This window comes from Lissotriton vulgaris, chromosome 3_1, assembly GCF_964263255.1.
Source record: "Lissotriton vulgaris chromosome 3_1, aLisVul1.2, whole genome shotgun sequence".
Lineage (NCBI taxonomy): Eukaryota > Metazoa > Chordata > Amphibia > Caudata > Salamandridae > Lissotriton > Lissotriton vulgaris.
The window spans coordinates 1,274,568,668-1,274,590,938 of NC_141689.1; the positions used below are offsets into that span (position 1 = coordinate 1,274,568,668).

A 22,271-nucleotide genomic window follows, 5' to 3' on the forward strand; every position below is an offset into this window, starting at 1 on the left:
ATTCCTTTGGCACGGTCTATATTTTGACAGCTGTGTACCTCCTTCACACACTTCCCAACAGTTATCATTGCAAAATATGAGACCATCGCTCTGTGCGGTCTGCGGAGAGGCCAAGGATGGGATGTGCATTCAGTCTGAATACCTGTATAACCTACTGACAGGAACTGAAAGAAACTCACTCTTCTTCAACCTCAGCTGCAGAGTTATCAATCGTGTTCCTTCGCAAACACCCACCAACAACCTGAACTCACTCATAAGCCTAGAGTCAGATCAGTTCACAATAAGCACTGTACAAGAGTCATACCCTGTATAAAAACTACAGAAACACATATGGAGAAAACAAACACTCATAAGGAATGCAATAAGTAAAATGTGAAATGTAAGCGGGGCTGCATGGGTGACCTAGATCACCCTGACTGAGGATTTTTACAGTCATTCTTGTGAAACTGACCAGTATTTTTGCTTGTAAAGTTAGGGACCTTAGAATCGGAGGGCCAGCTAAGGACTGTCCACTTAAAATCTTTGATATATGCTGACTTAAAGTCTGTTCCCTGCTGGTACTCTGCAGCAGGTGCACTAACCTCTATGCTATTTTACCGGATTGGAACCTGGAGGTTAGTGAGCTTCAAAGCAGCTACATTAACCCTCTGAAATGTCTTAAGCTGTCCCCCTACATAGCGATCTGCTCACCAGCACATGCATTAACCCACTAAGCCGTGTTTACCACAATGTCCCCTGTGCTCAGCAGCTCAGATGAAAAGCTGTGCAGTCAGTGCTTAAAGGCGTCTGCCAGGATGCAACATGTGCACGGGCTGAGGGGGAAGGGTTGGAACATGTGTAGAGTTCTGCACAGTACACTGGATTGTACACATACGCGCATTACACAGGTGCACTGATTTGCAATTGTAGGCACAGAGAGGGAAGGAATTATTTGAACTGCGTCATACGTTTGGTGTTGATTTCAAAGCTCAGCAACTTATCATCTGACCAATGGTCTTCAAACTTTTTAATTCTGTGCCCTACCCCCGTGTCCAATAATGTATTCGAGCACCATTAGCCAAAGTACCAAATACATTTTCTCACAAGTATTATTTAACATTTTAAATATTGCAAGCAAGTGAAACCACATTGGCTGGGTTGAGGGAACACCTAACCATGTTGGCTGGCTAAAGACTGAATTCAGGCAGAACGTGCAAATGTTCACGGGCTTGAAGGGCGGCAGCGCAAACTTAGCCATCACCTCCTTCCCCCAGCCCAGAGTGTCAGGGTGCGGGCCCTCTGCAGACAGGAGTCCAGTGCAAATGTGCACCCTCCTCTCAGCCAAGCCTGTGAGTGACAGGCTCAGCCCTGACTGGGTGAGGTCAGTGAGGGAAAGACAGACAGCCATGGGCACAGACTGCAAGCAGCTCGCAGCCACTGAGTCCAGGCAGAGGGCATGAGTGGCACTGGCCGTGGGAGGCCGCTAGGGAGACGGGAAGGGGGCCGTGAGGAAGAGTGCCAATGGGCGGGGAGGAAAGACAAGCAGGGCGAAGAAAAGGGAGTCAGAGAAAGGAGGTTCGGAGGAGATGAGCACACACACACACAGCCAGACAGAGAGGATGAGGAGGAAAGGCGAGGGAGGGGAGAGAGAAAAAGGGCAGTGGAGAGAGAGAGAGTGTGATTAGGCAGGGAAGGGAAAAGGGAAGGGGTGAGTTAGAGGGAGTGAAACAGGCACAGGAAAATCGAGCGAGAGAAGAGAGGGCAGGTGAGGGATGAGATGGAAACGAGGCAGGAAGCACCTGTGGGAAATGGAGTGAGGGATAGGACTGGACAGGGGACAGAGAAAGGAAGTGAGAGAAGGAATAAGGTATGAAGAAAGTAAGGGGGGTGGAGTGAAAGAGGGGTGTGAGAGAAATAAGACTAGAGAGGAGATGGACGTAAGGGGTGGGACGAAGGAAATGCACTTATGAGAAAATAAAGTGTTTACATTGATGGTAGAAGGGAGAAGAGATGCGGCTGAGGAGGGAGAAGACGATAACGTTGGAGAGAACCAGAGGGGTGGAGGCGGAGTATAGAGGTGGACGGTACAGGGAAGAAGGAAATGAAGAGTGAAAAAGCAAGACAGAAAGGGATGTGGTGAAAGGGAAAGAGAGAATGGAGGAAGAGAAGTAGAGACAGACAGGGGGAGGGACGATAAGCAACAGTTTACAAGTGGGAGCGAATGAGAAGCGATGTAGGAAGGAGAGGGAGGAAAAGAAAGGGAGGAAAAGAAAGGAAGGAAAAGCAAAAACATTATGAGAATGAAGACAAAGAGAGGCGTGTGCGCGAGAGACGAGAAGAGGGTCAATGTAAATTGATGGAGGATGCTGGAGACAAGAGAAGAAGTCCGACACGGAGGCAAAGATGAACTGGACAGAGGTGGGGTCAGGGGTGGTGGATGGAGTAGGCAGTGATAAGGGAAGGCTGTGTGGCTCCTCGGTGATGGATGGAGGGGTCTTTGAGAGTACATAAGTAATCGCAGTCATCAACAACCATCACTGGATTTACCACTAACCCTGGGTTCCGGGGTACAGTCAGAGAAGCGAATACATGGAGGCGTCGTGTGAGAGCAGTGGCTTCCTCGTCAGAGGAAAGTCATAAATCGTCTCAATAGATTAGAGCGCTTTGAAAATGAAACCTAATACGAATTGCGGTTTGCTCCCACTGATGCTCTTTCAGTTTCCCTGCAATTATTTGAATTGTTTTTCTGTCTAAATTGGGCAATGGTATACTTCAGCTGTGTATTGCCCTGGACTTGTTTTTAAGCATTGCTCGTTAATTGTTGTTTTTTACACATGCAAGAGTTTAAAGGTCTGACCAGGGTAAGGGCCCCTTGTTTTGTTTGCTTGGACAGAATGATCCTTTTCGGTAGCGCCTCTGAAAATAGTCATCAGCACTTCATCCAAGCGCTGGACAGAGCGCTCTCACTCTTTACTGGAACGGGCCTATTTTGAGGAGAGGACAGGGTTAACGACCTTGGGATTTATTTTCACCCATAGCCCTCCCTCCTTGGGCTGTGGGTATCTGCGAGTAGGTAATTGTGTGAAGTAGGGTTTGGCGGGCAGGGGATGTCTTGCATTAGACGAGTGTACGTCACTCGGTGTTGTGGCACTGACTGGGCAGGCGATTCATACACTTTTTGGAGACGGCCTTTTCATTACAGAACCTACCTGGTATCAGGCACACGTTTGGATCAGAGGTCCGGGACCGGACCGAGTCCGATTCCGAGGTCTTCCCCTGGTCCAGTCGTAAATAGACTCACCTGTGGCTGCGGGGGGCAGACAGGGGGGTTAAATTATGTGGTCTGTCTGGTCTCTGAGAGCGAGCGATGCCTGCCTCCTCCTTGACCTTGCCTCAGAGTCACGCGCCCTTTTACTTTTAATTGCGCATGAGCATTACCAGGCAGCAGACCCCACCCTAAGGCTGAACTACACTAAAACACCTCTGCGCAGACGCGGAGGGGGTGACATCATTGAGCAGCTAGGTCATCATGATCACATGGTCAGGTGGGGTTTAAATTATAACGAGTCGGGCCTAAATGAAATGAAATCGGCTGGCGGGTCAGATCACTGCTCATGTCACAGCACCAGCATTTTATGCAGAGAATCATTACGTTCAGGGCAGGCGGCAGTGAGCAGGAAAGGAAGTTAATGCTATGTTTGTTTGCAGGGTCGGTCCGACTCGGCCAAATCGGCCCCCAGCAACAGAACCGGCCCCCCTGTCACAAAACCGGCCCCCACCCCATCCAGCCTACCGGGGGATTTCCCGGTGCCCGAAATTGCCAGTCCGGGCCTGGAAGCGATGAATGAGGGTAACTTCCTCCGATTCATTTTACAGTAATCCTGCACCAAGGGAATACCTTTAGGTTTCAATGGCATATCCGATTACACAGACACGGTTGTCATGTTTTGACATAAATAATGACAAACTTGTTGTATATGCTTTATACGTACTGAGCTTTATTAACACGTCTGCTCGAGCCCCTGTCCCTACTCTATCTGCCTATTTCCTGTCCAGCCTCCTCCTCTTCCTTTGGCCCCGGCTAGCTCCACCCATCCAACTACTATACTGCTAACTCTCTCAAATCTCCCCCTTTCGTAACAAACAAAATAACTGATTTACTCAAATTTCTTCAATGAGTCTTCTGGGTCGTTGAATCTCGCGTCGGGGTCGCAGAGACACACCTCCAGTCTCAGTCCCAGATCCTTCTTGAGGATCTCTCACTTGACTCGCACTCTCCTGATCAGATCGGTCATGTCTTTCGTTGACTGGCACTCCAGTCATCTTGGTCAGAGATTCTTTCATGTCAGGAGTGCACTTCTTGAAATGTGACACATTCCGGGTGATTCGTCTATGGTCGGACTCCGCAGTTATCACAGTACCTTTCTGCTGGGTAATCAGTAGGGGTTCTGCTCGGAAACGGCAATCTGTCTTTCTTGGCTGCTCTTGTTTTACTATGACACAGTCTCCTTCATGTAAGGATGGTGACTTCGCTCTCCTTCTTGCATCCGCGTATGACTTCATTTTGTCCTTGCCGTGATGGCCGCCGCCACCACTTCTTGAAGAACACGGAGGGGTGACACTGCTCTGAGAGCTCCTTCCCAGGTCCGTATGCGTGTCCTTATGGGTCGCCCCAGCATCAGTGTGGCCGGACACTTTCCGGTGGTGGCGTGAGGAGTCGTTCTATAGGCCCTTAGAACGTCATTGAGAGCTACTTGCAGGTCCCTTTTCTCAGTGGTGGCTTGTTGAAAAGTCTTTTTGAGTGTGGCCATGAATCGTTCAATGGTACCGTTGGCCTGCGGCCATTGAGGCATGACTTTCCGATGCTTGAAATTCAAATGTTTTGCAAAGGCACTGAACTCGTGCCCGTTGAAAGGAGGGCCATTGTCTGTTTTGAGTACTTTGAGAACACCCCATGCCGCAAACACTTCGTCCAACACGGTGAGATTGCTGGAGGCATTCGTTGAGGATACAAATTGGGCTATGGGGAACCGTTAATACTCATAAATTATGGGCAGGATATATTTGCCTGATTGCAGAGGTCCGTAGAAATCCATAGCTAGTTCTTGCCACACTCCGTTAGGTAATGGGGTCATTTGCAGAGGAGCTGGAGGATCTCCACGACTGACTAGCTGACACTGGGGGCAGTCTTTTAGAGTAGCTTCAACCATCTGATCGAGGAGGGGGAACCACACCCGTTCCCGGAGAGCACGTTTTGTTGACACCACTCCTCTGTGGTATTCATGAGCAAGGTTGACAACACCATGTCAAAGTTGCCTTGGGATTACAATCCACTGATCCCTTAGCACTAAACCTTCCTCTGTGGCAGAAAGTTCATCACACACATGTCGAAAAGCTTGCATTTCTTGTTGGTTAGTCGGATCGCTACCTTCCCCTTTACCGTCACGTCTCCACCTGTTCGTCTGCAGTCGACTTAGCGCCTTCTGTAAGATGGCATCTTGTGCAGTGGCTTCCTGGATGACTTCCAAAGGAACTGCTGGCGTCTGCGCTTGATCCACCATGAAATTCAATTAAATTCAATTCAATTCATTTATATAGCGCGCTACATACCCAGAGGGTCTCAAGGCGCTTGGAGAAGGGTGGTGAATTACTTGTTGAATATCCAGTTTTTAAGTTGCTTTCTGAATGCTAGGTGGTTCTGAGTGAGGCGAAGGTGAATGGGAAGTGAGTTCCAGGTGGTGAATTACTTGTCGAATATCCAGGTTTTAAGTTGCTTTCTGAATGCTAGGTGGTTCTGAGTGAGGCGAAGGTGAATGGGAAGTGAGTTCCATGTATTAGCCGCCATGTAGGAGAAGGATCTTCCTCCCATGGTGGTTTTGTTGATGCGAGGTACAGCAGCAAGGGCTTGGTTGGAGGAGCGTAGCTGGCGGGAGGGGGTGTAGAAGGAGAGTCGTGTGTTGAGGCAGTCGGGTCCAAGTTTGTAAACTGCTTTGTGTGCGTGGGTTAGGAGGCGGAATGGTATCCTCTTATTGACGGGGAGCCAGTGGAGGTTTTTCAGGTGACCAGAAATGTGGTCCTTACGCGGGATGTCTAGTATGAGTCTGGCTGAAGCGTTCTGGATGCGTTGGAGTTTTTTCTGAAGTTTTGCGGTGGTACCGGTGTATAGGGTGTTTCCGTAGTCCAGTCGGCTTGTAACCAGTGCGTGGGTGACCGTTTTTCTAGTTTCGGTGGGGATCCAGCGAAATGTTTTTTTGAGCATGCGAAGAATGTTGAAGCATGATGAAGAAACGGCGTTGACTTGTCTGGTCATCGAGAGTGAGGAGTCCAGAATGACGCCCAGGTTCTGTGCATAGTCAGTCGGGATGGGTGCTTTACCAAGGGACTCTGGCCACCAAGAGTCGTCCCAGGCAGAGGGGGAGGTACCTAAGATAAGGACTTCTGTTTTGTCGGAATTCAGTTTCAGACGACTGAGCTTCATCCACTCGGCTACTTCTTTCATTCCTTCATGAAGGTTGGTTTTGGCGGTGTTTGGGTCTTTGGTGAGTGAGAGGATCAGTTGAGTGTCATCAGCGTAGAAGATGATGTTGAGGTTGTGTTGGCGTGCGATGGCCGCGAGGGGGCTCATGTATATGTTGAAGAGGGTGGGACTGAGTGAGGATCCTTGTGGTACTCCGCAAATGACTTCAGAGGCCTCTGACTTGAATGGTGGGAGGCGGACTCTCTGGGTTCTTCCGGCAAGGAACGAGGTGATCCAATCCAGTGCTTTTCCTTGGATTCCAATGTTTCTGAGGCGTTGTAACAGGGTGCTATGACAGACTGTGTCAAAGGCTGCGGAGAGGTTGAGGAGGACGAGGGCGACTGTGTCTCCATTGTCCAGTAGAGTTCGAATGTCGTCTGTTGCTGCGATGAGTGCGGTCTCAGTGCTGTGTTTGGCTCGGAAGCCGGACTGTGAGGAGTCGAGGGATTTGTTGGTTTCGAGGAAGGCGGCGAGCTGGTTGTTGACAGCTTTCTCGATGACCTTGGCCGGGAATGGAAGGAGCGAGATGGGGCGGTAGTTTTTGAGTTCGGTGGGGTCAGCTGTGGGTTTTTTCAGAAGGGCGCTGAGTTCGGCGTGTTTCCAGCTTTCCGGGAAGGTGGCGGAGTTGAGGGAGCAGTTGATGACGTCTCGGAGATGTGGTGCTATGATGGAATCTGCTTTGTTGAAGATGTGGTGAGGGCATGGGTCTGTGGGGGATCCTGAGTGGATGGAGTTCATCAGGCGGATGGTGTCCTCAGTGGAGATTGGGTTCCAGTCATTGAGGATGTTCAGGGGGGGTGAAGGTACGGCAGAGGGTTGGGTGGGTTGGTCTCCGGGTTGGTTGACAAAGCTTTTGTGGATGTCTGTGATTTTGTCATGGAAGAACGAAGCTAGGGAGTCGCAGATGGCTTGAGAGGGAGTGATGTCGTTGGAGTTGGCAGTGGGGTTGGCAAAATCTTTGACGATGTTGAATAGTTCCTTGCTGTTGTGGGCGTTGTTGTCTAGCCGGTTTTTTAATGCAGCTTTTTTGGCAGTCCGGATCAGTTGGTGGTGTATGCGGGTGGCGTTTTTGAAGGCGTCCCTGGTGCTGGTGTTTGGGTCTTTTTTCCATGGCTTCTCAAGGGAGCGACTGAGTTTCTTGGATTTCTTAAGATCATCGTTGAACCAGGGGGCGTTTTTGTTTCCTAGTTTGATTTGACGTTTTTTCAGGGGGGCTAGGTTGTCGGCGCTGTTGGTTAGCCATTGAGTGAGGTTAATGGCTGCTTGGTTGGCATTTGAAGAGAGGGCAGGGGGGTTTTGAAGAAGCGATGAGGAGATCTGGTCGATGGTGATTTTGTTCCAGTTTCTTCGCAGCGTAGGTTGAGGGTGGTTGTGGGTTGTGGTCTTTTTGTAGATAAAGTGAACGCAGCTGTGGTCCATCCAATGGAGAGCTGTGGTGTGACTGAAGGAGATATGTTTGCTGGAGGTGAAGATAGGGTCAAGTGTGTGACCTGCGTAATGAGTGGGGGTATTAACAAGTTGTTTGAGTCCGAGGTTGGCGAGATTGTCCAGAAGGGTGGTGGTGTTGCTGTCGTTGCTTTTTTCCAGGTGAAAATTGAGGTCTCCCAATAGAATGTAGTCCTCAGAGGGGAGGGCGTGTGGGGTGATAAAGTCAGTGATGTCTTCACAGAATTGTGCACGGGGTCCTGGTGGCCTGTAGAGGATGGTGCCTCTGAGTGTGGTCTTGGGGTCGGTGTGGATCTGGAAGTGAAGGTGTTTGGCGCTAGCGAGCTTGACGTCTGAGCTGGTTGAGATGCGGATGGAATTCTTATGGACGATAGCGATGCCTCCTCCTGTTTGCTTGGTGCAGTCTTTACGGATGATCTTGTAGCCTTCCGGGATGGCAATGGTGATGTCTGGGGCAGAGGAGGTGTTCATCCATGTTTCTGTTAGGAAGGCGACGTCCGGGGAGATGGTGTCGAGTAGATTCCATAGGTCGATGGCGTGTCTGTGGACCGAGCGGGTGTTGAGCAGGATGCATTTTAGGTGGTTGGTGTCAGGTCTTTGTTTGGTGTTAGTGGATGATGAGTTGGTCAAACTTGCAGGAGTTGCATGTGAATGGTCCATGGGTGTGTCCAGGAGCGGCTTGGGCGCAGTTGGGGAGGCGGCCCGGGTTAAGGGCTAAGAGGGTGGAGGGGCCGTATGTAATGCGGGTGGGGTGGGTGGAACGGGGGCCAGGGGGTCTGGCGCTGGGCGTGGGCTTGGCGCGGACGGGCGCAGACGGGCTTACCTTTGGCGCACCTTCGGCGTGACCACTGCGGGTGGACGCTGCGCGTAAAACCATCTTTGTAAATGGAGAATGGGGGGCGGAGCGTGGGAGGGTCAGCTGGGAGGCGGTAGCAGGGGAGGGTAGGCGGGCCAAGGGGGTCCACAACAAACAAACAAGATGACAAAATGGAGGATGGCACGTGAAACGGGGACAGGTTACTATAAGGCTAAATTGCTAAAATTAATGCACACAGTAAAGCAGCACTAAATATAGTGAGTCAATGGCGGCAGTAGTTACAATCCAAACAGACAACGTTGCGCTTCAAAGTTAATTATCATGCGAGGTTCGGCGCTGTATTAAAGTCAATGCGCTATGAATTAAATGTCTATTACAATCGCGACCAGAGCGCTGTGCCTACGATACCACGGTGAAATCGGCAGAGGCGCTTCAGGAACGAGGATAGCAGGCAGATTCTGTGGCCAGGGAGCGTGGGGGGAGCGACCTCTTAGGAACAGATCCAGACGGTCACAGCTGCGAGAAGGAGGAGCTGAGGGCTGTATTCGTGGGTGGGAGGGTCAGCTGGGAGGCGGTAGCAGGGGAGGGTAGGCAGGCCAAGGGGGTCCACAACAAACAAACAAGATGACAAAATGGAGGATGGCACGTGAAACGGGGGCAGGTTACTATAAGGCTAAATTGCTAAAATTAATGCACACAGTAAAGCAGCACTAAATATAGTGAGTCAATGGCGGCAGTAGTTACAATCCAAACAGACAACGTTGCGCTTCAAAGTTAATTATCATGCGAGGTTCGGCGTTGTATTAAAGTCAATGGGCTATGAATTAAATGTCTATTACAATCGCGACCAGAGCGCTGTGCCTACGATACCACGGTGAAATCGGCAGAGGCGCTTCAGGAACGAGGATAGCAGGCAGATTCTGTGGCCAGGGAGCGTGGGGGGAGCGACCTCTTAGGAACAGATCCAGACGGTCACAGCTGCGAGAAGGAGGAGGTGAGCGCTGTATTCGTGGGTGGGAGGGTCAGCTGGGGGGCGGTATCAGGGGAGGGTAGGCGGGCCAAGGGGGTCCACAACAAACAAACAAGATGACAAAATGGAGGATGGCACGTGAAACGGGGGCAGGTTACTATAAGGCTAAATTGCTAAAATTAATGCACACAGTAAAGCAGCTCTAAATATAGTGAGTCAATGGCGGCAGTAGTTACAATCCAAACAGACAACGTTGCGCTTCAAAGTTAATTATCATGCGAGGTTCGGCGCTGTATTAAAGTCAATGCGCTATGAATTAAATGTCTATTACAATCGCGACCAGAGCGCTGTGCCTACGATACCACGGTGAAATCGGCAGAGGCGCTTCAGGAACGAGGATAGCAGGCAGATTCTGTGGCCAGGGAGCGTGGGGGGAGCGACCTCTTAGGAACAGATCCAGACGGTCACAGCTGCGAGAAGGAGGAGGTGAGCGCTGTATTCGTGGGTGGGAGGGTCAGCTGGGAGGCGGTAGCAGGGGAGGGTAGGCGGGCCAAGGGGGTCCACAACAAACAAACAAGATGACAAAATGGAGGATGGCACGTGAAACGGGGGCAGGTTACTATAAGGCTAAATTGCTAAAATTAATGCACACAGTAAAGCAGCACTAAATATAGTGAGTCAATGGCGGCAGTAGTTACAATCCAAACAGACAACGTTGCGCTTCAAAGTTAATTATCATGCGAGGTTCGGCGCTGTATTAAAGTCAATGCGCTATGAAATAAATGTCTATTACAATCGCGACCAGAGCGCTGTGCCTACGATACCACGGTGAAATCGGCAGAGGCGCTTCACGAACGAGGATAGCAGGCAGATTCTGTGGCCAGGGAGCGTGGGGGGAGCGACCTCTTAGGAACAGATCCAGATGGATGTACTCCTCAGCGATGGAGTGCTTGGACACTGACAATGCTTGCGGGTGTCGTGACAAGTAGTCCGCTGGGTTCTCTGACTTGCCGGGCTTGTGCACTATTGAAAAAGTATACTCTTGCAGCCGTAGACCTCATCGTTCAATTCTTGGTGGCATTTTGGACCTTGGATTGCCAAACATCTTGACAAGTGCTTGGTGGTCAGTAATCATGGTAAAATGTTTTCCATGAATAAAGACATGAAAGTGTTCACATGCCCACACAACCAACGGCGAGACTTTCTTTTTCGGGCTGCAAATACACTTTCTCGGAATCTGACAGGCTGCGACTGGCATAGGCAATGATGCGTCTTAAGTCTGTGTCATGTTCGTACTGCGCCAGAATCGCACCAAGACCCACAGGGCTGGCATCTACAATGATCTCTGTTTTCTTGTGTGCGCTGAAGTATGCTAGATTGTCAGCAGACTCCACCACCTGCTTGATTTCCTTAAAAGCTTGTTCACACTCAGGAGACCAGACAAAAGGTTGCCCTTGTTTCGTGAGGGTCCGGAGGGGATGGCTGATGGTTGCATAGTCCTTTATGTAGCGAGCACAATAGCTGGCCATGCCCAGGAATGATCGCATATCACCAACATCCTGGGGACTCCTGGTTTCATTTAGGGCAGCTACCTTGTCAGGGTCGGGTTTCATTCCATCGCCTGAGAATATGTGACCAAAGAATTTAAGAGTGGATTGGTGGAATTAACACTTGTCTTTATTCAATGTTAAGTTGGCATCTAGTAGGGCATGGCACACTCGATCCAGAGCCTTGTTGTGCTCCTGAACGGTAGATCAATACACGAGAATGTCGTCGCTGTAGTTCAGAACGTTGGGGACGTGATGGCTGATCTGTCGAATTGCCTCCTGAAAAATTTCTGCAGCTGAGGAGATGCCAAAACGTAACCGCTTGTACCGGAACAGTCCAAGATGAGTTGCAAACGTAGTGATGTAACGTGATTTGGGATGCAACTCCAGCTGGTGGTACCCCTTGTTTAGATCAAGTTTCGAGAATACTCTCGCTCCGTTTAGTGCAAAAATCATATCGCTTAGATGTGGCCCCGGGTGACGCTCCCTCTCTCCAGCTGTCCTTTCAATGATGTCTGAGGATAAAAGTTCTTGAAGCTCATCCTCAACAGCTTGTTGGAGGTGAAATGGTACTCGGCGGGGATGCTGCGCCACCGGTCTGGTTTGTTCATTGATGAGAAGGCAAATTTGGCACCCTTTCATCTTCCCAAGCGTTGGAACAACCTGGGGAATTTATGAATAATGTCTGGATTGTCACTGACCCTGTAAAGAATCTCAACAAGTCGAAGGCGCTCCGCCATTGGCAAACTTAGGAGGCAATCAGCCTCTGGGCCCTCAATTACGTGGATGAATGCTGGCACAGCCACAGTCTTGTGCCTGAGAGTTGTTGGAAACTTCCCCCGGCAAGGAAGAGGCTTCTTGGACATCCAAGTGAATACCCGAACATGGGCAGGACTCAGAGGTGGTTGTGGCTTCATCCTTTCGTACTCAGTCACAGGAATGTAATTCAAGGACGCTCCACTGTCCAACACAAATTTGGTTGTGTGATTCCCCACGCTGATGTCCAAACGGGGATATTTCTTGAGCTGATCCGGATCTGCGATCATGTTCGCATATTCAACAGTGTACTCAGATTCTCTTGACACTGATCTAGAGTCTCTAGATGGTGATCTCCTTACCCATTGAGATCTTCGCGATTCCCGGCTGGAATGTGAAGAGCCCGAAGACGACTTTGGTCTATCCTGGACTGCTTTTGCGTGATGTCAGAGTGAGATGGCCTCGTCGCTTCACTCCATCTCTACTTTTGATAGTCTCCACACATCGCCTTGAAGTGATTTGTCCGTCCACATTTTCGGCATCGTTGTCCCATGGCAGGGCATGCATCTACATGTGGCTAATCATATCCACACCTTTAACACCTCTTCGATCTCTCTGATTTTCTTTCTCTCCGACCGGGGTCACGCCTCCTATATTCAGTGTGTCAGTGATGGGACACCTGTCGGGGTCTCCACTGTTTATCTCTCGAGCTTCGGCGACCACTGCTAGCCTGTACTCGACACGCCTGATCTCGGCTTTCCGTTTTACCAGTCTCACTACTCTTTGCGTGTTCTTCCACCTGATCATACACACGGGTCATTTCCTCAACGTCATCTAACTCGTGACGTTTCCTCAGTAGTCGCCTTCGGAGCGTCTCGGAGTGGCATCCATCAATGATTTGCGATCTAATGGCGTCATCCGTTGAAAAAGTGTCAAACTCACAGTGTCTAGAAAATCGACGCAGTCTTGTGATGAATGTGCTCATAGCTTCTTTTTTTCCTTGGCGTACTTGATGAAATGAATGTCGTTCATAATCTACATTCCTCTTATGTAGGAATTTCTTGTTTAGAGCTTCTCGCACCTTGCCATAGTCCCCAGCCTCCGTCGGAGGAAGGTCTTTGATCATTTTGTTAATTTCTTTTCCAGCAAGATTTCGAAGGGCGATCAATTTATCCTCATATTCCGTCACTTTGTCCCTTTGATGTAGTCCTCAATGTCCTCAACCCACTCCTGCCATCTGGGGCCCATGCTCTCTCCAGTGGTCAGGGTTAAGGGTTCTGGGGTCCGCAGATGTGACACCCCCGTTATGATGGATTTAACCTCATTTCATTGTGGGGAGGTGGACGGAGTTACCATGGTGTCAGCACCACACTTTTTTTTTTTTTTTTGGGCTTGGCACTTGCTTGTTTACGATTCCACCTGTGCGTTGGCTTGTGCTTGTTTACTATTTCGTGATTGCTTTGGCTCGTGCTCGTTTGTTTCTGACAGTATAATGCACCAATGCTTGTTTATCACTTAAACGCCTGACTTCAAAATGGCCGCTCACAGATTTCACATGAATGTCTCTTTGGCTTGCCTGACTTCAAGATGGCCGGCCGCTTGAAACTCTCCTACTTCACGAGGTCTGGTTTCATTCATTTCTCAGCTCACTCGGTCTCACTGGGCACTCACCGAGGATCTCGTCTCCGGACACCAGGACTTATGCAGCACAGCTCCCACTTCCAGGCCACTTACACAGTCAAGGTAGGCTGGGGACAAGCTCCGATTTCTTTCATCCGCAGCGTGCCGTTTCTCACGCATCGGGGGTGAGGCCCAAAGGCGGCAAAGTCGGCGTTTTTCTTCTGGCGCATCCGCGGGGGCCACTCACTTCGTTGGGTATTCGCTTGCTCTTGCAGGGCACTTCAGGAGGACTGGGGTGGGCTCCCATTTCCTCTTTACTGGCACAGCCTGCAGGCACACGTGCAACTTTTCCTTTGGCGCGAAATAGCGCGTCCAGTGCCGGAGAGGCAGCGCTTCACTCACGCTGCTCAGGAGGGGCTCTTACACGATCGCCTGATCGCAGAGCGGCTCATCCACCGCTGGCCTAGAGCTGTAGGCGGCGGCTGCGTGGGGCACAGACGTCGCAACAGCGACCACGTCTTTGCTGGTGCCCGGGACAGGGTCGTTCTCGATTCTGCAGGGATGGCAGGTCACTTTATCCCACCATCCTCGCCAGTTGTCATGTCTTGACATAAATAATGACAAACTCGTTGTATATGCTTTATACGTACTGAGCTTTATTAACATGTCTGCTTGAGCCCCTGTCCCAACTCTATCTGCCTATTTCCTGTCCAGCCTCCTCCTCTTCCTTTGGCCCCGGCTAGCTCCACCCATCCAACTACTATACTGCTAACTCTCTCACAACGGTAAACACATGTTTTTCGATGAATTATCGAGTGAGCATCTCGTTTTTTGGCAAACTTTAAATCCAGTCCCAGGATTCGTCATGTTAATTTTGATACCTTAAAACATATTTATGCTAATATCTCTTGCTTTACACCACCAGCGCGCGTGTACCTACCACTGGTCTCTTCTCTGTGCTCTCTACTGCCGAGCACCTTTGAGGCCTCCGAGCACTAACGGGACTTGAAGCTGTCCATACTCCCCGAGCACCATGGCGACCTTCCCCCATCCAAGCTCCCCCGTCGATCACGCAGCTCGACCGCCGATAGTGCACACCGACAGGAAATTGCCCTCGAAGCGCCTCACATCAGTTCTCCTTGCACTCATAGCCACTTCAGCTCAATTGGCTTCACAGCCTGTAATAGAGGAAAAAAGGAGAAAAACAATTAAAATACAGCCTCCTAGCGAGGCTGGGAAAAAGACCCCTTACACCTAGAGAACAAAGACTTTTGGGGTATAAATATGAGATCTAAAACCCCTGAACTTTAGACCATTCCTAGAGTTTAAGAGGAACCAACGCCGAGGAGAAGAGCTGGAGAAACTGAAGAGGACTGCCCTTGCTGTGTGTTCTGGGGATAACCTCCAGTTGCTATTCTGCCAAGCAAATGAGAAGGACTTTGCTGTGTGCTGTGTACTGTGCTTGAAGAAGATCTCCAAGGGCCTGAGTAGAGCTGGCCTCCTGTTTTGAAGTAAAACCAAAGAAAATGATGGATGTAGCGTTGACAATACAAGCACCAGTCAACTGGTCTGGGTTTAATCCATCACCGTTCTTTAGCCCACTCTGCCACCCCAGTTCAAGATGGCCATATGCAAATCAGTCTGACCCTGTGCCTCATGGGAACAGTCCAGCCCTAACTGCCAAGCCATGCCTTCCCTGGACCAAGAACAAGCTACCGAGGACCAGTTTCTGGCATTTCAGCCGTCTTCAGCCCGGCTTGCTTGAATCCAGTGGCAAAGTGAGCAAGGGACTCACGTCTGAGCATACCCTGCCAACTTAAGGCGAACAAAGAAAAACCAAAGGAAATGATGGATGGAGCATTGTTTTGAAGTCCCATGAACAAAAGGACTTCACCTCCCACTCCCCTGAACTCTGTTGTGCAAGTTCTGATCTGCCTGGAGTGCCTGGCCAAGTTGAAGGGCATCTGAAGGTTGTTGTTGCTGTTTTGGGAGCTGGAAGAAGAAGAAGCGTGAAAAGAACTGCAAAACCCGACGCATCGTTCTTCTTTTGGCACATTTCACCGGCGCATCTCTTCAGTGCAAGAAGATTTCCACTGCAACATAGTGCCGCTGTGAAGATCGTCGCAGCGCTTGTTGCCGCTGCAAGAACTGAGGCATTGAGGGATCGTGGCCGAAGAGGACAGATGCTGCGTCGTGCAATTCCGCCCCATCGATCCCCATTGCATCCTGAAGATCCAGGCATTGTACCTGTGGAAGACGCTTTCCCGATGCATCACCTGCAAACCAGAACCAGCAGGAAGACTCTACGCATAGCTCCCCCTATAGACCGGACTCAACGCAACCTGTCCGCTGCTTGCAGCGGGGCTGTCGCATCGCCTCCTCAGGGTCTCAGGAATGTTGCATCTCTTTGTTTCTGGTGCTGCAGCTGTTTGGCTTGGGAACTTTTGTTGCATCTACAGGTACTTTTGTGAAAAGTCACGCATCCATTGATTTCTATGGTACAAGTTCTTGAACTCATTTTAATGTCATATTTTTAAACTGTGTATGTTGGAGTTGTGTTGCTCTGGTCATGTGTAGTTTAGATAAACATACTCTATTTTTCTAAACTGGTGTGGTGTCCATTTATGGTGTTTCACTGTGTTACTGTGAGTGTTGGTACAAATACTTTACACATTGCTTTGGGATAAGCCTGTCTGCTCGTGCCAAGCTACCAAGGGAGTGAGCACAGGTTATCTAAAGTGTTTATCTCCCTTACACTGACTAGAAGCAAGGGTCCTATTTGGTTAAAGGTACCTACCTCTGCCAACTAGAGACCTCCATTTCTAACATTGGTGTTCAGCGGTGAGGATTTGAATTTGTATTTGTACTTGACCTACAGTGATTGGTGTACATCACTAGTTTAGTGTATAGCACTACGCAATCACATGCTGTGTTTTGTTTTTGGCTTTATTTTTGATCTGACCTTGAGTATTGACGCATCATCTCTCAGTAGGGCTCCCCAGCAAGTGAGGTGGCAGAATTAGAGTTTGATATTAAAATGTTGCATTCCTACAAAGTAGATCAGCTCAAGCAATTTTGCAAGGATTTGTGATGTCCCATGAAGAGCAGCTCCAGGAAGGATGAAGAAGGCCTTGAGGGCCTGGTGGGAAACCAAAGATTCTGGGGTGACGGTGATGCCAATGTGTATGAGAATGCACCAGGGGATGGGTTCAGGTAACAGGATTTGCCTGTGTCAAGAGCACCCTCCAGGGCTGGCAGTGTCCATTCTGCTGGAGGCCTTTCCCGAGAGGAACGGGAGGAGAATCAAAGGGTCAGAGAGCATGAGTTCGAAATCATGAGGCTCCAAAAGAAAGGATTGGAAAGTGATAAGAGGGCAGAGGAGAGCAAGGACGCTTGTGCCTTAGAGGAGAAGAAGTTGCTTTTGGCTCATGAGTTGAGCATGAGGGAACTGGACATTAAGGCCAAGCATATGGAGTCCATTTCAAATGGTGGCAGATCACAGTTAGTGCAAGGGGGTAAGGTATACATACCCAAGGATTTAGCACAGAATTACCAGAGGGGTGAGGATATCTATGCCTGGTTTACCTCATATGAGATTGAATTGAAGATGAATGAAGTCCCTAAGAAGAATTGGGGAGCGGGCCTGTGGACACACTTTGAGTCCCTTGTGAGGGATGTTCTAGCGCCCTTAGAGTTGGCAGGTAGTACCCAGACCTACCCCAATATAAAGGAGGCCTTATGCCTCAGGTATGGGCTCACTCCAGAGCAGTACTGGCAGAAGTTTAGGAACTTCAAGAAGCTTGATGCCAGTACTTGGGTTGAATGTGTAATTCTGTAAACCCGTGCAATGGAAGGCTGGATAAAGGGCAGCAAAGTAACTGATTATAAGGGGTGTGCCATTTAATTAGTTCGGAGCACTTGAGTAGTCTGTGTGTTCCCGGGCTGTGCCAGCATCTTTTGGACGGTAAGCTTACTAATCCCAGTGAACTTGCTAAGGATGCAGACCACACGACCAGCACCAGGGTCCCCAAATGGATTGTGGGTAATTCAGCCCATGGTGGGCAGGGTCCCCAGCAAAAGAATGTGAGGGACAAAGGTAACCAAAAGGAGTTCTCTAAAGGGCTCCAAAACATTTCAGAGGGAAAGGAGTCCCACCCGCCCAGCCTAAGATGACCTTGCCCCCTAAGGACAGGCGTGACAACCGGGGTCCCCCACCTGTTATTCCTGTAAGGAGGTTGGCCACATTGCCCCTAAGTGCCCCAAGAAACCCCCAGCACCCACTGGTGCTCCATCGCCGGTTTTAGTGAGTGTAGCGTTGGGGGAGAAATTAATTTCCAGCGAAGGGAAGCAGAAATCAGTGATAACCCTTGTCTTGGTCCAGGAATACCGCCTGCCTGAGAACACTATAAAATATGGGCAGTGGGTGACCATAAATGGGGGAAGGGTGGAGGCTCAGAGAGACACAGGAGCCAGTGTGACATCTGTCAGGTGTCAATTGGTGTTCTGAGGAGAAGGCTATTCCCAGTGCACTTCACCCTGTAGTTGCAGGAGACAACTCCGTGTACCTCTGTAAGATGGCGCTAGTTCCCTTTGAGTTTGGGGGGTCTCAGGTTCCTTGAAGGTTGCTGTACAGACAAATGCCATTATTCATTTTAAGATGCAGTAGCCAAGTAAAAGTGATGTAGGCGTGCACTACGATAACTTGCCACCCAAATGACACGAGCATGTGGTCTGACGGCTAGACTGTCGACTTTGGTGCTGGAAACCAAAGTTCGAGCCTCGTGGTTGCGTCCACATCCTGTGATTCTGGGTATTTCACTTAATCTACCTGGGCCCTTGTGTAACATAACCAGTGCTTATGTAAAGCATTCCAATACCTTCAGGTGCAGTTGGTGCTACATAAATATGCATTTACATTTTTTTTTAACAGGGACAAACAAACTTTTGGGATTGCAACACAGTTTGCCTTATACAATGAACATCAGATATTCAGACACGACAACGGACAGCATTATGCGTGGAATCTAATTTGCAAAAGAGAATGGGAATGCTCTGGTTGTCGTTCAGGTCTTTCTATTTTACTGCTCAGATCACAACATCAGCACATTTGAAATTCACGAACACTCTGCAGACCTCTCCCCGAGCACAGTGGGAGTGGCTTAGACTTAGACTTGTTCTGCATTCTGTCCATCAACTGTTGTTTTTTCATTTGTCACCCAGAGTGGGACGGGTATGCTCAGACGTGAGTCCTGTGCTCTCCATGCCACTGGAGTCAAGCTATCCTGGCTGAAGATGGCTGAAAGCCTGAAACTGGTCCTAGCATGCTTGATTCCGGTCCAGGGAAGACATGGCTTGGCAGTTCGGGCTGGACTGTTCCCATGAGGCACAGGGTCAAGGCGGATTTGCATATGGCCATGTCCAAACTAGGGTGGTGTGGTGATCAAAAAAACTATGGACTTAGTCCCAGATCTCTGTACTGGGGTGAATGTATGACATTGTTCTGCATTCTGTCCATCAAATGTTGTTTTTGCATTTGTCAACCCGAGTGGGAATTGTATGCTCAGACGTGAGTCCCGTGCTCTCCACGCCACTGGAGTCGAGCTATCCTGGCTGAAGACGGCTGATAGCCAGAAACCAGTCCTAGGATGCTTGATTCCGGTCCAGGGAAGCCATGGCTTGGCAGTTCAGGCTGGACTGTTCCCATGAGGCACAGGGTCAAGGCTTATTTGCACATTGCCATGTCTGAACTGGGGTGGTGTGGTGAGCAAAAACATGATGGACTTAGGCCCAGATCTCTGTACTGGGGTGAATGTATGACATTGTTCTGCATTCTGTCCATCAACTGCTGTTTTTGCATCCGTCACCCCGAGTGGGACGGGTATGCTCAGACGTGAGTCCCGTGCTCTCCACGACACTGAAGTCAAGCTATCCTGGCTGAAGAAGGCTGATAGCCAGAAACCGGTCCTAGGATGCTTGATTCCGGTCCAGGGAAGACATTGCTTGGCAGTTCGGGCTGGGCTGTTCCCATGAGGCATAGGGTCAAGGCTGATTTGCATATGGCCATGTCTTAACTGGGGTGGTGTGGTGAGCAAAAAAACGATGGACTTAGACCCAGATCTCTGTACTGGGGTGAATGTATGACATTGTTCTGCATTCTGTCCATCAACTGTTGTTTTTGCACAGATCACAACATCAGCATATTTTAAATTTGCAAACACTCTGCGAATCTCTCCCTGAGCATTGTGGGAGTGGCTTAGACTCATGTCTGGCACTGGGTAGCTTAAAGTTGTAATGCAGTTGCTTTCGGATGCTTTCAGTTGCTATCCTCAGGAGCAAGGGACACATCGCAGATTAGATTCTCAAAGAGGAGGGACTTCGAGTACCATAGGATACAGAGACTTTCCTGTGCAGGGAATGAGGCAGTCGCACCTTTGGGGAGCAGAAATGGCCACACGTTTGGTTTTGTAGAGACAAGAAAAAAAAGGTGGTTCACCCCATAGGTGACTAGCGCGTTTTTGTGACACCTGCTACTCAAGCAAAGATTACTGTGGTTTTTGGAAGATGTAGAGCCAATTGTGAGGTCCTTGGGTCACGCAATAGTGTGCTAAATTTGAGCCGGTGGTTTCAGGTGCTCAGAACCGGCACTTAATTGTCAGCACCGGGGCTTATGACAGTCTGCCACATGGTGGTGCTGTCTGGCTAATTTAGGTATTAGCACAACAACAGCTGTGTGTGATGGTTTGTAGCTGTGTTTGTAAGGGCATTGCCAGCTGGCAGGGCAATGTGTGGTACAAGCTGCAGTGGCCTCCTAACCTGAGCCCTGGCACGTATTGGTTTACAAATTAAGCCAGACTCGTGCCTACTCTTCCAGTCTTCAAGCCTCAGGGCAGCATTTGAAAAACCATGCCCTTGATTATTAACTAACTAAAGAAAGCATGTTCTAAGCATGCAGAGCAGTAAACCAACTCCTGCAGATCACAGCAACACCAGGCCTCCAGCCTCATACCTCGAGACTGAGTCTGGATCTGTGGAAGAGTTCAAACGTTTCCGCCCCCTGACTTAATTCTTTCTGTTGCAGGAATCAAAGGGCATCCACTTAGAATCAAAATAAACTTGATAGCTTTCATGTGGCCAGGTTAGGTCTTTCGACAGTTGGGTATTTGAGATCACGGGAAACGATCCTCTCAGGGTTGTACAGCGCTACAAATGTTGAAGAGAGATGATAATGTACAAAGGCACATTCCTTTAGCTGCAGTCCAGACCCACGGGAACAAAGATTATGTCATAGTGTCTGTCCCTCTTCACGTGTTTCTCACTGGCATCCCTTCATATTACCCGGAAGCTCTTCAACTTTCTCTCAGTTGAGCTGAGAAACGGGCGATGAGAGCTGTCTAAATGCTAAGATGAAACGTGGGTTGTTTTGAGACTGTCTCGCTCATTGCTCTTTGACGTTTCAATGTTCTTGAACTCTCGTAATTCATGCTGGTCTGTTCCAGAAGTAGCCACGAGGCCGAGGCCTACTCTTGCTACTTGTTTCAGCAAGAGAAAGGATGTCATAGTCTCACTAACAGTAATCAATGCCTTTTTTAAGTACATTAGGATATTGTGTGGTGTGCAAAGATTGTAATGTAGTACAACATGATCGTTATACAGCTATAGTTCAGTAGATAATTAAATGATGGTTTTGTTATATTGAATTGTGCATTTCTTTAAGTCAAATTTGTGTTCCTTCACTGATTACGCATTATTTCTCTCATTTAAAAATCTGCAGGTGTATGCCCATTACTGACTTCTACTTCAAGAATTCCCCGCACCCGAATGTCTACACGACGTGCAGATGGTACGATAATATGCTTTACTAGTCAAAAATCAAATACTGTTCAATGAAAGAATATAAACCTGTATTGCTGTTGCAATTGTACAGCTCTTCATATCCTTAACCCCTTCGATGTTCATGACGTGCTCAGCTCGTCATGAGGCACGGTTGAGCTGTGCTCATGACGAGCTGAGCTCGTCATGAACAATGGTAAATCAGGGAATGCAGCACAGGAGAAAAATATCCCTAGCAGCCAAGGTGATAAAGAGGCACTGAAGTGTTCTTGCAGACAGGTAGATTACTGGTCTGTGGGAGTGCTATGGTTGGAACAGTTTGTTTCTGTCATGTGTCCTATATGGGTAGTGTTTGAGTTTGTGCACGTAGACTGGAGTTGTGCTCTAATTGTGCCTAGGGTTGGGGCTGAAACGAAACGAAGCAAGGGCAATGCTTAACTTGTGTATGTGTTTGCCGGTGTTCTACACACAATTCCTAACACTGGGATTTATTTATGAGGGTTTACCACATGACGGCGCTGTCAGACTATTTTTGAGCCGAGAACATAAGTAGTTTGTTTACAAATGTTAACATTTTTAGTGTTGTGATAATTAGTAGTTACCGTTTGTACTCACGTTTGGTAGCCCTGGTGAGGCTAGAGGGTGAAGCAAGCTGCAGTGGCATTCTGTGAAATGTTTGGTCCCTGTCATTTATATTTTAACACATCAAGTACTGATTAAAGGGTATTGAAAGGTGAGCATTATAGTAAGTGAACAGTTCGGTAAACAGTTGTTTCACCCTTTGCCCAA

The 22,271-nt window shown here is 49.1% G+C and overlaps 1 protein-coding gene across 1 annotated transcript in view; it reads left to right on the top strand.

The window, feature by feature from the left end:
* The window catches only part of LOC147727785 (uncharacterized), a 1,253,841-nt gene that overhangs the window by 1,008,144 nt on the left and 223,426 nt on the right, over nt 1-22,271 (top strand). Inside the window, exon 9 of the mRNA XM_086963180.1 lies at nt 21,424-21,492. Coding sequence (XP_086819306.1) covers nt 21,424-21,492 — 69 coding nt within the window. The remainder of the gene's footprint in view (nt 1-21,423; nt 21,493-22,271) is intronic.